Source organism: Homarus americanus, unplaced genomic scaffold (genome assembly GCF_018991925.1).
Source record: "Homarus americanus isolate GMGI-L3 unplaced genomic scaffold, GMGI_Hamer_2.0 scaffold34581, whole genome shotgun sequence".
NCBI classification, from domain to species: Eukaryota; Metazoa; Arthropoda; class Malacostraca; order Decapoda; family Nephropidae; genus Homarus; species Homarus americanus.
The window spans coordinates 164,494-181,886 of NW_024719123.1; the positions used below are offsets into that span (position 1 = coordinate 164,494).

At 38.4% G+C, this 17,393-nt stretch overlaps 1 protein-coding gene across 1 annotated transcript in view; it reads left to right on the top strand.

The window, feature by feature from the left end:
- The window catches only part of LOC121859927, a 161,837-nt gene that overhangs the window by 42,068 nt on the left and 102,376 nt on the right, over window positions 1-17,393 (top strand). The window contains exons 3-8 of the mRNA XM_042356886.1: window positions 2,235-2,328; window positions 4,287-4,424; window positions 8,841-8,922; window positions 10,911-11,067; window positions 13,789-13,946; window positions 15,142-15,286. Coding sequence (XP_042212820.1) covers window positions 2,235-2,328; window positions 4,287-4,424; window positions 8,841-8,922; window positions 10,911-11,067; window positions 13,789-13,946; window positions 15,142-15,286 — 774 coding nt within the window. The remainder of the gene's footprint in view (window positions 1-2,234; window positions 2,329-4,286; window positions 4,425-8,840; window positions 8,923-10,910; window positions 11,068-13,788; window positions 13,947-15,141; window positions 15,287-17,393) is intronic.

Consider the following 17,393-nt stretch of genomic DNA (forward strand, 5'->3'; position numbering starts at 1 on the left):
CTTCAAACAGCTTCAAACGACTCCGAAAGCCTACAGAATAGCTCAGAAATTTCGATACAGCTTGAGACGACTTCGAACGACCCCGAACAACCCCAGAATAGCTCAGAAATCTTGATACAGCTTCAATCGACTTCAAACGACACGGAAAGCTTACAGAATAGCTCAGAAATCTTGATACAGCTTGAGACGACTTCGAACGACCCCGAACAACCCCAGAATAGCTCAGAAATCTTGATACAGCTTCAATCGACTTCAAACGACACGGAAAGCTTACAGAACAGCTCGGAAATCTTGATACAGCTTGAGACGACTTCGAACGACCCCGAACAACCCCAGAATAGCTCAGAAATCTTGATACAGCTTCAATCGACTTCAAACGACACGGAAAGCTTACAGAATAGCTCAGAAACGTCGACTTGGCTTGAATCGGCTTCAAACCTTCTCGAATGGTTTCTGTCTGGCTGGGAGTCCTTGAGGCCATCAAGGGGAGTGGCAACGTGCGCCGCGGTGGACGACGGTAAGATCAACATTGGCCTGCATGGTCCTGTTCAAGTTTATTTATTATTTTTTGTTATAAACTGACAGACTTGTTCTTGGGGATGCCGAAGGAGAGTTAATGGGGGTTGGTCACTTCTTACATATACTGTACTGACTACTTTTGAGTCTTACTGTTGTTGTTTTTTTCAGCTTTTAATTGTTGGTGTGTTTATTTTTTTATTATTATTGATTAGTGTTTGTTTTGTTTTTGTAACTTATACATACATACATACATACTTACATACATACATACATACATACATACATACATACATACATACATACATATTTACATTCATACATGCATAAGTACACACAGTACATGCATTCATACACACATTTCATATACGTAATTACATTCACACACACACACACACACACACACACACACACACACACACACGAGATGAAAAACAATGTTCTTACATATTATTTTTATCGTGTCTTTTTGCTTCCACTGTTTTTCATCTCGTTTATTAATTTTCTCACTTGTTCTCCTTCACACTTGTCTGTACCTCACAATTACTTTAAGATTTCTCTCTTCCTTATTTATCGTTATTATTACCTGTTTCCTGTTTTCCTTGTTAGTATCGTGTTCTCTCTTTCCCTTTATTCTTATTGCCTGTTTTTCCTGTTTTCTTTTGTTTATTATCACCTGTTTTCCCTCTTCTTTGTTTAGTGTTGTTTGCTATTTCCTTGGTTTATCTTCACCTTTTTTCTCCATTTCCTTGTTTATTGTTGTTTCCCCTCTCCTTTATTATCATGTGTTTCTTCTATTACTTTTTGTTTGTATGTTTTGCCTGTCTCCTCCCTTTCTTGTTGATTATATTTTACTTCATCTTCTTCTTATTATCATTATTATTATTATTACCACCATCATTATCATATTCATTATTATTATCATCATCATCAGCAGCATTATTATCATTTTCATCATTATTATAAAATTCTTCGTTTCATTGTCTCTATCCAATTATTCAACCTTTATTTTTATTTAAGTTATTTATTCTGCTTTTGACTGCCTTTCCTCCCTGTTCCTTGTCATCCATTTCGTTCATTTTTTACCTCTCTCTCTCTCTCTCTCTCTCTCTCTCTCTCTCTCTCTCTCTCTCTCTCCAGGTTTCTTGCTTTCTTTGATACACTTCACTCGTTACGCACAATTCACGTTTTCTATGGAGTACTCGTAGTCTTCATAACGCATTCCCCATTTTTTTCTTTTCACAGGATTTTGTTTTTTTCTTTTATTTTAAATTTTACTGTTATTACTTTATGTTTTGTCACTTAACCTAACCACTTCATGTTTTTGTCATATATTATCGAGTATTTGGCGTGGCAATCTTTTTTTTTTCTCTTTTTTTTTCATTTATTTTCCTTAATTAGTCATATTCTCTCTATTAATCTTTTCTATGTATTGTTGTTTCAGGTATTTTATTTACATTTATTTTTTATGATCCCAGTTTTTTTTGTTATGTTCCAGTTTTAATATTTAATCTCAGCACAAAATCATTTCATAATGCCACTAAATAATCCCAGCATTTATTGTCGTGTCATGTCCTAATCTCACTTCATAATCCCAGCATTTATTGTCGTGTCATGTCCTAATCTCACTTCATAATCCCAGCATTTATTGTCGTGTCATGTCCTAATCTCATTAAATAATCTCAGTAGTTCTTAACATTATACCTTTGTTCCGACAGACGTGTGCGAACCTGGGTACACCAAATTCCAAAACCAGTGTTACAAGGTGCTCAAGACGGAGTCCCCTATCGACTTCTCTTCTGCACAGAGACAGTAAGTCCATGGATTAGGTGGAGTGAGGGAGGGAGGGGGGGGTGGGTGATTGGCAGGGGCTTGGATGTGATTATTAAGAGATTATACCCAAGGATTTGATGGATTGGGATGGATTTGGAAATGGTAAGTTCCTGGATTAGGTGATTAGTGGGATTGGATGGGATTAGAAAAGGGAGTATGTCTAGGGATTAGGATTACAAAGAGTCAACATTGGCTAGGTGGGGATGAGTTGGGCTAGGAGGAGGTGGGTGGGGCTAGGAGGAGGTGGGTAGAACTAGAAGGAGACGGGTTGGGCTAGGAGGACTAGAAGGAGACGGGTTGGGCTAGGAGGAGGTGGGTGGGGCTAGGAGGAGGTGGGTAGAACTAGAAGGAGACGCGTTGGCCTAGGAGAAATGGGTAGGGCTAGACGAGGAGAGATGAGATCGATCATTAGATAAGGATAGATAGAGCTATAATGGATAGGTTATAGAGAACAGATGGATAGTTGGATGAGGTGGGAGGATAAAGGATGGATTATAACAGATAGTTGGATGAGCTGGATTATTAGTGAGGGGATGGATGAATATAGATTATAGAGGATAGATGGATGAGCTGGATTAATAATGGATAGATTGTATGAAATTGATGGATAATTGGCGTTAAACAATAGATGAAAGTCAAGGATAGAATAACAGGACAAGTTATTAATAGTGAGGATAATAACAGAGGTTAAAGCTACAAGGACACACACACACACACACACACACACACACACACACACACACACAGGGATAATGATTATAAGTTTACATGTAGCAATCCAGTTTTTGATCAGTCCCCTCTGGTCACTATTTTCCGTTTTCTGTTGACTTGATATTCTAGTTTTTTAGAGTTGGTAACATTGTTCTGGAGTGGGTGGGTGGGGTTAGGGGGACATGTAAAGAAGATATACCATGTAATTTATTTTAATTTATTTACAGTTAGTTTATTTATTTTTTTAGTTACTATTAATGTTCAGTAATCAGTGTTGTAAACTGATTTGTTCATCAGTGTGAACATTTGACATTTGTTATCAAGGATGATCAGTGTTGCCAGAGCCTAGTTGATTTTCTTTATTTTTATGTTTTTTCACTTGAGTTGTACAGTACTGGTAAATTGACTTTGGTTTGTTTAATTTCCAGGTTAGATTTGTAATAGATGATAAAATTAATTAAACTCTTTTAGTCCATTTTATTATACCTGTATTTAATTTTCTTATTAACTTTTTAACTATGTTGGAAAGACTTAGATTTTTCTTATGTTTAAGTTACTTTATTGGATTTAATTTTCTAGTTAGCTTTGTGATAGATGTTAAAATTAATTAAAGATATCTTTATTTAACCTAAATAATAAAATAACTTTGTAAAACCACAATTAAAATCAGTTTCTGTTGACCACTTTGCTTGATATCTTAGTAAAATGAGAATTAAACTTCGCTTTCGTCAGATTTCCATAACTTTGTAAATTTAGCTGAAATTAGCTTCTCTATCTGGTAACATTTATTGATTGTTTTGTGATACTAGAATAACACAGCATATTTATGTCTCATAATGCCTCTTATTCTCACAAACAACCCCCCCCCCTCCTCTCTCTCTCTCTCACCAGCTCCTCACAAACCCACTCAGAAATTCCCCTTCCCTGTTTTATAAAATAATCTCTTCCCCTCCCCACTCACACATGCTCACAAAAACTACTCTTTTCTCATCTCGCAGACCCCTCTTCCCCCTCTCTCACTAGACTCTCACAAAACCCACTCCTCCTTCCTCACTCTCACTAGACTCACACAACCTCTCTCCCCTTCCCCTCTCTCGCCAGACTCACAAACCCCTCTCACCAGACCCTCACACAACCCTCTTCTTCCCCATTCTCACTAGGCTTACACAAACCCCTTTCCCCTTCCCTCCTCTCACCAGCCACTCACAACCTCCTTCTCCCCACAGGTGTCAGGGTGACGGGGCGGCGCTGGCCACCGACAAGACCCCACAGGTCCACAACTTCCTCAAGGGGCTCCTCAAACCTCACCTGTCAGAGACCATCGACTCCCAGTACCGCCGCGCCTTCATCGGTCTCATGTGCCAGTAAGTGTCTCATATCTCTCTCTCTCTCTCTCTCTCTCTCTCTCTCTCTCTCTCTCTCTCTCTCTCTCTCTCGTGACTGTAACTTTTTTTATTATTGTAAGTCAGTTTCATTCTATTATGTATTTACTTATCAGGTAAAAATTCAAGATATTAATTACAGATTACGATACCCAAACGCCTGTTATTTAAGTAACATAGTTATTACTTGTTCTCTAAACATGTATGCATAATATATCCAGCCGTTTGCTATATAAAATATTTTGTTTTAACTGAACTAAACAGTCATTTATGTCCCCCTAAAGAAATCTTGTAGAAAATGGGTTGTAGTCTTTTATTTATGTTCAGTTTTGTGAGGAAGACGAACATTTTTGAAGCACACCCTGAACACTCATTAAAGGATTATTCTGCACTTTTACTGGGCTATACAATATGACACACCGGACCAAGAAATCTGATAACACTCATCACGGTTTCTGTCACAGTGATCATTGTGGATGGTTTTAGAGCCAAGGATGGAGGATATTTTATTCAGTGAGTGTACATTAATGAGGAAGTTTTCGGTTCAGAGGATCTTCACAACAGTTCGGTCCTCACCCCTCTGTGACCTCTCAATGACCTCTGTTGACCCCCTGAGGTGACCCTGTATCCCTTGATTTTTGTTTAACTTAACGGTGGATGCATTACTGTGAGTTATGGCAGTTTATTTCACCAGCAGTATGAAGCGAATCTTATCTTTCTTTACTTAATAATTTAGAATATTTTGTATTGTTCTGTTGTGCTTTTTTATGAACTGGAAGAAAGCGTATGGATAAGTACTCATAGATATAGATAGACATATAGATATAGATGTTATTTAAGTATAGTTATACGACATGTAGATATATCCAGATAGCTATATATAAAGATATAGATATAACTGAACTAAACAGTCATTTATGTCCCCCTAAAGAAATCTTGTAGAAAATGGGTTGTAGTCTTTTATTTATGTTCAGTTTTGTGAGGAAGACGAACATTTTTGAAGCACACCCTGAACACTCATTAAAGGATTATTCTGCACTTTTACTGGGCTATACAATATGACACACCGGACCAAGAAATCTGATAACACTCATCACGGTTTCTGTCACAGTGATCATTGTGGATGGTTTTAGAGCCAAGGATGGAGGATATTTTATTCAGTGAGTGTACATTAATGAGGAAGTTTTCGGTTCAGAGGATCTTCACAACAGTTCGGTCCTCACCCCTCTGTGACCTCTCAATGACCTCTGTTGACCCCCTGAGGTGACCCTGTATCCCTTGATTTTTGTTTAACTTAACGGTGGATGCATTACTGTGAGTTATGGCAGTTTATTTCACCAGCAGTATGAAGCGAATCTTATCTTTCTTTACTTAATAATTTAGAATATTTTGTATTGTTCTGTTGTGCTTTTTTATGAACTGGAAGAAAGCGTATGGATAAGTACTCATAGATATAGATAGACATATAGATATAGATGCAGATGTATAGATAGACATCGACAGATATATGTAGATAGACCTATATATAAAGATATAGATATATAGATATGAAGATCAACAGATAGACAGAATGTTCTGGTAGTGCAATAATACTAATACCTGTACGAAAAGATATAATATTGGGAAAAAGAAGTTAAGATCAATGGCATTCGTTTCTGAGCTCCCGTATCCTCTTATCCACAGTTACAGGACTTATCTAATGTTTTAATCTGGGAATTTTGGCTCGGGGGAGGGGGACAAACTGCGTCTCTACCACATAACGACATAAGGCTGAGAATTACTGTTGGCTAGGACTTATGGTTGGTCATGTGTACCGCTTGGATAAGTATATATAAACATGAGGCCATGCTTATGACGGCTACAGGAGCCTCGACACACAAATATGCACAGAAACTCATTCATTTTGACTTGGTATTCTAATCCTTTGGTGATTGATGTCTGTATGTACCGGGTAATTTTGAATAAATTTTTTTCTTCAGCCTATGAAAAAGTTATTTATCTTTTCAGTCAGTGACCAAATTACCATAAAATCGTAAACATACGGCTTGAAATAATAACAAATATAAATTGATTTGTATCTTTCAACTTCTGGTAAAAGATCATTAATTATATTTTTGCCCCATCTGATAATATAGTCCTTAACAAAGCCGAATTCCATATAAACTAAGGTATGAATATATGTTATTTTTTATGGGATGTTCTTGTTATAGAAATGTGATGTTGTAGTTATAGGAAGAGGAATAATGTAATAGGTCACGGGATGTTATTGCAAAATGTTTCTCTCTCTCATGTGTTATCTCTGCATTCCTCGTTTATTAAGGACTGAATCAGCTCATTTATTTGCATGATGGCTACATGTATCAGGTTGACTTAATCTGGACGTCTCCTTTATAAACCCACAAGCCTTCACCCCCTTTTATATTACAGTGTGTGTGTGTGTGTTTGTTTGCTTATGTTTGTGATGTGTGGAGTGGTGTTTGTGCTTGGTCCGCATGTATATGTATATGTATGTGTGTGTGTGTGTGTGTACGTATATAGGCGAGTGCGTAATTTTATGAATGTTTGTGTACTGTATGTCTGACTGTTTGTTTGTATCGTTGTCTCGTATGAAAAACCGTATTTGATTCGTTTATTTTTGCCATCGATTCACAAGCTTTCTATATGTAAGAGGCGGTTTGTTAATAGATGTCTCCCCCATGTTTGTGTACTATTATTATCATGCGTAAGAGAGAGAGAGTATGGCTTTTCCCGCATCGTAAGTGGGTTATACAGTGAAGAATCGTCTCTAATTACAACATGGTACTTTGCAGCTTATGCCTTGATCATATCACTGTCCATTAATATACCTTTAAATGTTGAGGTCATTGTGGTTTGACTGTATCGTTACGTGTGTGTGTGTGTGTGTGTGTGTGTGTGTGTGTGTGTGTGTGTGTGTGCCTCGCCCTCCCCACTCCTTCCCCTCTTCCCCACCACCACCACTACCTCCCCTCACCTTTCCTCTCCCCTTACCCTCTCCTCCCTATCCTTTACCCCTTCATCCAACACCTCTCCTTCCCCAACACTTCCTCCACCACCACCTTTCCCCAACAGACCCTCCTCCAACACCCCAACACTCCCTCCACCAACACCCCTCCTCTAACACCCCCACCCCAACACTCCTCCCAACCAACACTCCTCCCTTTCTCCGCCACCACCCCACCCTCCTGAACATCCTACCACCACCCTACCTCCTCCTCCACCACCCCCACCCTCCTCCACCACCCCCCTCCAACACCCCCCCAGGCCAGGAATGCCGCCCCAGGATCAAGGTGTACAGGTCCACCTCACTGGACCTGTACCGGTACTTGTAAATACAGGTAGATGACTCTTGCCTCACTAACTTACCTCTTGCTTCAACGACTTATCTCTTGCTTCACTGACACATCTTGCCTCACCATCTCACTTCTTGCTTCAATGACTCGCCTCTTGCTTCACTGACTCACCTCTTGCTTCACTGTTTTACCTCTTGTTTCACTGAGGTTAAATAATATTAGCTTTAAGTTAGGTTAGTGTAGGTTTAGGTTTGATTTAGTTAAGCTAGATCTGGTTAGGTTTAGTTTAGTTTTGGCTTAGTTAGATAAGGTTAGGTTTAACTAGGTTTTATCAACTTGAGGTTAGGATTATTGAAGAGGTTTGTCAACGTTTAGATAAATTTAGGTCTGGTTTAATTAGATCTACGCGAGGTTTATTACTTTTCCATTGGTTTAGGTTTAATTTAGGCTGGTTTAGTTTAGTATATAATAATAGATACTTTATATTTAGTTTATATTGGTGTAACTCTATGGTAACTATTTCATATATGGTAATGTTATCTTAACGTTATCTTAAGAGAGCTGAACATTATGTAAATCAAGTTAAGATAGAAGAGTATTTGTGTTCTTCATTTACAGTTTGTTCTTGTGTTTGTTCTTTTGCACAGACCAACTTGAAATTCCGAAAATAATGGCACTGTATTGTACTTATTATTCCTCAATTATTCCAAAAACACACACATGGTGTTTACAATGACTTTACTTCTACTTGTTATTGTTTTAGGCTTATTAACAGGCGTTTGTGTGTACTGTACTTATGTTTCTTTTGTTACGTGAGAAAGTAATCTGTTGTATTCCCATGTATGTACTCTACTGTCAATAGACATAGTGTGTGGTAATTTCTTCAGTGTGGCTCAAGTTTCGTTCGTCTTCTCATGAATTGTTTACTTTAACGAATGGTTGTGAAGGGAAAAGTATCATGAGTAGACTGTGGTAAGTGAGAGAAACATAAACTAGTGTCTCAAATGTTTACTTATCTTAAAGGGGCAGAAACATGAGTGTCTTAGGTAAAAGAGGGCCGTATTTTGAATCTTTATTTATCTTCCAGGAACGGCTGTGACTCCCCAGGCAACTGGCTGTACGCTGACGGTACCAAGTGCGAGGGCAACCACTTCTGTGATTGGCTCACAGTAAGTAGGGACTCCTAGTGTAAATGACAGGGCCAGTGACCCTTAGTATATGATATACAAGGAATCCCACGCATAAGAAGTATTCGAACAGGGAGTCATAGTGTAAGATATTCAAGAACAAGGACCACTAGTGTATGAATTGCAAGATCAGAGATCCCAAGTGTGAGAGACAAAAAGCAAGGACTTTGTTTAATAAGAAAGATATGATTTTATGTATATTTTAAACTTTAAGCACATTAAGGAATGTTGGAGTAACAACCTTCAAGTACAACCCTTCCGAAAATTATACTTTAGATAAATTTTTATCTATTTGATCTGAGATTAACAAAGAAACATCATCGGATTATTTTGGAGTTACATGCTTCTTTTATTGTTTTATTTGTTAATGTTTGTAAAGTTAGGCATAAAAAGTTACCCTAAATGACTAAATACTTACATGGTGCTAATAAAGATCCCAGATGTGAGTCCACACAGGGTTGATTTACACAATGACTGCAGCTCACACCCATTAAGACCACACAGTGAAATATGTATCAGGGCAGCTGTGGTTAGCCTCTAGTTAGTTGAGAGTTGTGTACGCTGGTGGTCGACTTGGCAGGGCTTCAGCTGGTGTGTCCAAGTGGGGCGAGGTACACCAGGGAACTGTTTATAAATAAGATTGTAAAAAAAGAAGTCAGTGATTTTTTTTAATGGGGATATTGGTTCCCTCAGTAGCAATTATTTGTATCATTTTACTTCCCTCTACCTCTAGTTATCATGAATGAGGTAATGAATAAATAAACAGGTTGGGGAAGATATAATACACAGATAAGAGTGACTAGGTATATAACAATCTGCCAAGAGTTATATGACCCATAAACAAGTTAGTTACAGGTTAAATAAACTCCATTCCTGTTAAGCCCGAACCAACCATAAAACTGGGATCCAATAGGATTAGACCCAATAAGGACTTGGGCTCATTAGGACGAGACCCCTGTTCTAACGGTTAACTAGAATAGGCAGGGGCCTGTTTGACCAGTCGCCGACATATTTGGGGAGTTGTCAGACCTGATTTAAAATTATATATGCATCTCGTTTACAAACTCTTACCTTTCATTAATAATTAAATTTTTTACTTGATTTCAATTAATAACTAAATACCTTTTCAATTATTATTTATGATGTTTGTTCGTCTCTTACATTAATATTTCTTAATCTCTTCCTTGATATCAATTAATAACTATAAATATCTTGTCAATTGTTATATGTTTGTGTTGGAAGATTCAGGAACTGTGAGAATTATTGTGTGATTTCTTCTGACACCTTCCTTACCTTCATACTTTTCTATCTCTTCTTTCTCTCTTCTTCTTTATCTTCTGTTACGTTACCCTCAGTCTTATCCTCCTTCATTATCCTTTTTTCTTTATTATTTTCCTCCCACTTCGCTTTTGTTTTGTTCTTTGTCTTTGTATTATTTTTCTCCACTTCCTGTTCACTTTTATTCGTCTTCTTCCTCTTCTTTATTCTCCACTGCCTCTCTCCTTTCCTTTCTTTCTGAGCACTAATCTCCTCCTCCTCCTTCTCCTAAATTTCCTTTTCCCTTTTCCCTCTTCCTCCTTCTCTTCCTCTTTCATCCCTTCCAACGCACACACACACACACACACACACACACACACACACACACACACACACACACACACACACACACACACACACACACACACACACATCCACCATAAACTCTTTCAGTGTATCTTCCTCTGTCACTCACCATGTCCTTCTCTGTCACTCACCATGTCCTTCTCTGTCACTCACCATGTCCCTCTTTGTAACTCACCATGTCCTCCTCTGTCACTCACTATGTCCTCAATCACTCACAGTATCTTTGTCTGCCACTCAACAAGACCTCTCCTGTCACTCATCATGTCCTCAGTCACTCACAGCATCCTCTTTGTCCCCCTGCATCATGTTCCCTTCAGCCACTCATGTCCACCTGTGTCTGTTTATAGATCGGCTCCACCAACGAATGGAACGCCTTACCCACCAGCCTGTACGGCCCCTCCATCGCTGCTATGCTCGACGACTTCCCCGACACTTCCTACCGCTACAAGCTCCAGCCCTACCCTGCTGACCATACCCTCCAGTACATGATCTGCGAGAAGGAGGGTACGTATCGTAGGAGGTGGAGGAGGAGGAGGAGGAGGGAAGAGGGGGCAATGTTTCGTAGGAGGGAAGAGGGGTGGTGTTTTGTTTCTGCGTCCTTGTGGTGTATTCTATACTATTCCGTGGTCGTTTCTGGGTCGTATGTTATCTAATGAAGTCGCTCGTGTTGCATTCTTATGTCGTTCTTGCTGCATTCTTCCATTCTTAAATCATTCTTGCTGCATTCTTCCATTCTCAAGTCGTTTACTGCTTGTTCTTGCTGCATTCTTCCATTCTTAAGTGGTTCTTGTTACGTTCTTCCATTCTTAAGTGGTTCTTGTTACGTTCTTCCATTCTTAAGTGGTTCTTGTTACGTTCTTCCATTCTTAAGTGGTTTTTGCTGCATTCTTCCATTCTCAAGACGTTTACTGCTCGTTCTTGCTGTATTCTTCCATTCTTAAATAATTCTTGCTCCATTCTTCCTTTCTTATGTCGTTCTTGCTGCATTTTTCCATTCTTAAATAATTCTTGCTGCATTCTTCCATTCTTATGTCGTTCTTGCTGCATTCTTATGTCGTTCTTGCTGCATTCATCCATTCTCAAGACGTTTATGTTCTTGCTGTTCTTGCTGCATCCATTCTCATGTCGTTCTTGCTGCATTCTTCCATTCTTATGTCATTCTTGCTGCATTATTCCATTCTTATGTCATTCTTGCTGCATTCTTCCATTCTCATGTCGTTCTTGCTGCATTCTTCCATTCTCATGTCGTTCTTGCTGCATTCTTCCATTCTTATGTCATTCTTGCTGCATTCTTCCATTCTTATGTTGTTCTTGCTGCATTCTTCCATTCTCATGTCGTTCTTGCTGCATTCTTCCATTCTTATGTTGTTCAGTACCCGTTCTTACCTCATTGTTGTTCATTGTATCAAATTATGTACAGTATTTACTATTCTCATTTCATTTCGTTCTTGGACTTTGCTCTTACTTTACAATCTTATTTACTTGTTTCTTCATTTTATCATTGCGTTTCTTTTATCCTGTGTGTGTCTGTCTCACTTCTTCATTAGAATTTGTTTGCATCATTCAATTATCTTTTTTTTATTCCCTGTTTTAGTGATTATGTCTCTTTAACCCTGAGTTCTTTGTCTTGGTGAATTTATGTACACAAGGATGGGGAGTATATTATTTTCTACATGTCTGCTGATCTCTCTGTTCTTCCTAACCCAACCCTACCCATCCCTACCCATCCCTACCCCCTACCCCCTACCCTACCCTACCCTACCCATCCCTACCCTACCCTACCCTACCCTACCCTACCCTACCCTACCCTACCCTACCCATCCCTTTAAACTCACCTCATCTCTCTCTTCCTTGTTTTATATATTATCAGTCATTTGTATTTCAGGGACTCAAAGTGACTATTACTATATGTTACTTGCATAAGAGTTAAGTAAGGTAAAAAAAACAAATTTAATATCATATTCGCCACTTATCAGCTTACTAGCCTTGTAAAATAGATAAATTACATCAAGAATTTTGTCATATTATCTGTTATTTATTCTTATAAAATCAGTAACTTTCAGCGAGTCAGTTTTCCTTACACGTTTAGTATAGTTACCGTTCGATGTTTATGGGCGCCATGTACTGAGAGAAAACGGAGTGTGTTGTGTGAACATAGGGAGTAACTTTGCCAATGTTTCTCTTCATAGTTTCAATTATATATTACATTTTGACATCATAAAACATCGCTTTTAATTTGTTCATGTTTTGTTAGGTTTTTTGTTTTGTTTAATAAAAAGTTATTGATAACGATATGAGTCTGGCTTAAAGAATTTAGTTATTCAGTATACAGTAGTTAGCCCTCATTCCAGTTTCTTTCATTCTCAACCAAAGATACTTCCGGTATGATGTAGAAGTTTGTATTAATAATCTTGTACATATTATTATCATGCCTTCTATACTACCGTCAGCCCTCGAATATGAATTTTGATTAACATTAAGAAGAATATCAACGCTAAATATTATAGAATTTTTTATTTAATAATTAATATTTTTATTTTAAGTATTGGCCAAGAGAACTGTCTGCTTTAAAGTAGTTTTGGGCTGGTTTAAAGATGAGCATTTTTTAATACATTTTGTGAGATTTTCGTAAGATTTTTGGTGTACCCTGAGGAGAACTAAAACTGATATATAAAGAACGTCAATTTTAGTATTTACAACCAACTAGTTACTAGAAGAATCTAATATTTTTCCTTAACCTGAACTTCACTCCCGCGTCACCGAACCCGTCCTTAAGGTAGACGAACATGAATCAGTTAATATGGAATATGTTCAAATGTATTCACTTTTAGGTTTTGTTTTAAAGCTTTATCTAATCTCACATGAATCTGATGAACGGTCACAGCCTCAACTTGAACCTTTTAGCATGAATCTGCCTGAGTTATGAACGTTTACAATAACCTGCCAAAGAATAATGTGACCAGCTGTGAAAGATCTCCAGGTACAGTCAAGAGGTCGTGCGTGCCCAGCTGTTGCCTCCAGCGTGTAATAAAGACATGGCCGACGAGCTAGTAAGCTAATAAGATGCGGAGAGGATAAGAAGCAGAAGAGCTTGCATATTACCTAACTGACGTCACTCTCTCTCTTCCTTCTTAACCTTCATATTCTGTTATGAATCTTTAAGACTCTTATCATCTGGTCTGGTCTGTACTGAAGTATAATATTCCCTTCCTTCTCCTCCTTCAGCCGACAGCACTGAGCACCTGAAGCCCCGTCAGCTGACCGTAAACGAGCGCGTCTCCAACGTTGTCCTCCAGTGGCGTAGACCAGCATGCAGTGGAGAAATCTCCTCCTACATCCTTGTTCTCCTGGGCGGAACAGTCTCCTATGACACCGAGATGAGGGTAAGGAGGCCTTAGGGTTGCTTGGGGGTATGAGTGGGACTTTAATGTGGGGGGGGGGAGCAGGAGGTGTAGGGGAGAGAGAGATTAGGATGGGAGGGAGGGGGGGCGGGAATAGTGATGGGAAAAGAGATTGTCAGGGATGCTGGGAGAGGAGTAGAGAAACAGCGATAGTAGAGAGGAGACGAACAGAGAGTGGCCATAGAAGAGGAATTAAAACAACAAAAAGAAAGACAATGCATTTATGGATAGACGAATGAGGCATAATCACATTACGATTTAATATCTGCCACTCAGAAAATAACTACAGCCACTTAGCAAAACACAAGTGGGTAGATTGGGTGCACACACTTAAACCTAATAGATCCTGATCACATGATAGACAAGACCACGGGAGGGAGAGTGTCACCAGTGAGCTAATTACACCTTTTTATTAATCAGTTGATGGTTCTGTTGATTACAGTAACTATTAGACTAGAGATAAATTAAATTATGAATAAGTTAGTAGACATAACTACAGTACACAGAAAAAGTGACTCAGAATAGGTAGTTGAATCAAAATAAACAGAGGGAGGGATTGGCAGTAGGAGACGTGGTGACGGATGGCCCCTCACCACACGACTTTCTCTCGTAAAGTTTTATCACCCTGGGAGGACCTGAAGGGGTGTCTTCCTCCTAACTGGTGATGTGAGAATGCCTAAAAATGTCTCACTTAAACTACCACACAAATATGGTGCCCAGTATAGCGTCGAGAATGCATAGAAACTACTGTACTCTATCTATATTCATTCTCACGTATCTAGTTAAAAGGAAACTCGCCAAGTTTTCGTTTGAGTTATGACAATATAGATTTAGATAGGGACTGGGGAGGTTAGCAATTAATATTCTTGGTCAGTTAATTCTCTTTGGGTATAGGATATTGAAGACAGTTCATCATAGGGATAGTGGACTAGTGGTGAGGGTAGGGGTCATGTTTCGATAGAATGACCCACTTACAGTCAACTACTACTGTACTGATATAACCACCACCACCAACCATTATGTCATCCCCACTACCACCATCATCCCCACCACTATTGTCAATACTATCATCATCACCACCATTATCACTCTTTACCACTACCATCACCACCTCACACCCACCATTACCACCACCATACCTTGGCTAACCTCCACCACCTATTCTTCTCCCCCACAGTGTACCGAGGATCAATGTTCCTTCACCCTGAACCCTGAGGCGTGCCAATATTGTATCCATCCCAACACTGACTACACCTTCAGCGTGGCCGCCGTCCTGTCCGAGTCCCAGCTGGGTCCTGCCATCACCATCAACAAGAAAATCGGTGAGTACCAGAAGCAGTGTTGGTGATGGTGACTTTACCCGCGTTTTATGGTTGATGTGAGACTGACAGACACTCTTATGGTTGATGTGAGACTGACAGGCACTTTTATGGTTGATGTGAGACTGACAGACACTCTTATGGTTGATGTGAGATTGACAGACACTCTTATGGTTGATGTAAGATTGACAGACACTCTTATGGTTGATGTGAGATTGACAGACACTATTATGGTTGATGTAAGATTGACAGACACTATTATGGTTGATGTAAGATTGACAGACACTCTTATGGTTGATATAAGATTGACAGACACTCTTATGGTTGATATAAGATTGACAGACACTCTCATGGTTGATGTAAGATTGACAGACACTCTTATGGTTGATGTGAGATTGACAGACACTCTTATGGTTGATATAAGATTGACAGACACTCTTATGGTTGATGTAAGATTGACAGACACTTTATGGTTGATGTAAGATTGACAGACACTCTTATGGTTGATGTGAGATTGACAGACACTATTATGGTTGATGTAAGATTGACAGACACTCTTATGGTTGATATAAGATTGACAGACACTCTTATGGTTGATGTAAGATTGACAGGCACTTTTATGGTTGATGTGAGATTGACAGACACTCTTATGGTTGATGTGAGATTGACAGACACTTTATGGTTGATGTAAGATTGACAGACACTCTTATGGTTGAGATTGACAGACACTCTTATGGTTGATGTGAGATTGACAGACACTATTATGGTTGATGTAAGATTGACAGACACTCTTATGGTTGATATAAGATTGACAGACACTCTTATGGTTGATGTAAGATTGACAGGCACTTTTATGGTTGATGTGAGATTGACAGACACTCTTATGGTTGATGTGAGATTGACAGACACTATTATGGTTGATGTAAGATTGACAGACACTCTTATGGTTGATATAAGATTGACAGACACTCTTATGGTTGATGTAAGATTGACAGGCACTTTTATGGTTGATGTGAGACTGACAGACACTCTTATGGTTGATGTGAGATTGACAGACACTATTATGGTTGATGTAAGATTGACAGACACTCTTATGGTTGATATAAGATTGACAGACACTCTTATGGTTGATGTAAGATTGACAGACACTCTCATGGTTGATGTAAGATTGACAGACACTCTTATGGTTGATGTAAGATTGAAAGACACTCTTATGGTTGATGTGAGATTGACAGGCACTTTTATGGTTGATGTGAGATTGACAGTCACTCTTATGGTTGATGTGAGAATGACAGACACGCTTTTGTGGTCGTGTACTTAAGAGTGTGGCTTAGTTTAGGTATGGGAGTGATCTGATCTTTATATATGGTTCGTAATGGCATGGAAATTTTAACGTAGTTTTTGTGGTATTAAGGTTGTGGTTTGGGATGTAAGTAGTTGAAGTAATGACGTAGTTTTATGTCTGGAAAGAAGTTGAAGTCTGGTATGTGTGTGTGTGTGTGTGTGTGTGTGTGTGTGTGTGTGTGTGTGTGTGTGTGTTGATGTTTTTTCTTTAAGAGCTATTGAAGTATTACCCTTAATTACTGTTACCATAAGGAACAGAATACTGTAATCAAATTTGGATGTAAAATTTGGTTGAGGAATACAAAGACCATATACCTGTATTCAGATTAGAAGTAAAAAAATAAATAAATAAATAATCTAGAAACTTGACCTGGTTAATACTTCATTATGAATTAGAAAAAAGATTGAGATGTAATGTACCAAACCGCTAATTGAGGAACATATTTCATCGATTAGAACACACACACACACCTTTAGAAGATGCTTATTTGATATAATACACAAAAATCATATCATTTAATCCTATTTTACAGACGATTAAATAGTAAGGAAAAATTAATAATATCAGACACCCAATTTTTAAACTAGACATATATCAAGACACACAAAGAAATAGTGAAGAAGAAAGATATTTTACACATTCTTATAATACAGTACAACAATAAAAAATGCATGACAAAATGAGGAAAAAAAATACTAAAGTGAAAAATATCAACCCCCAAAAATATAAATAAATAAATAAATAAATAAAATATAAATTAAAGTA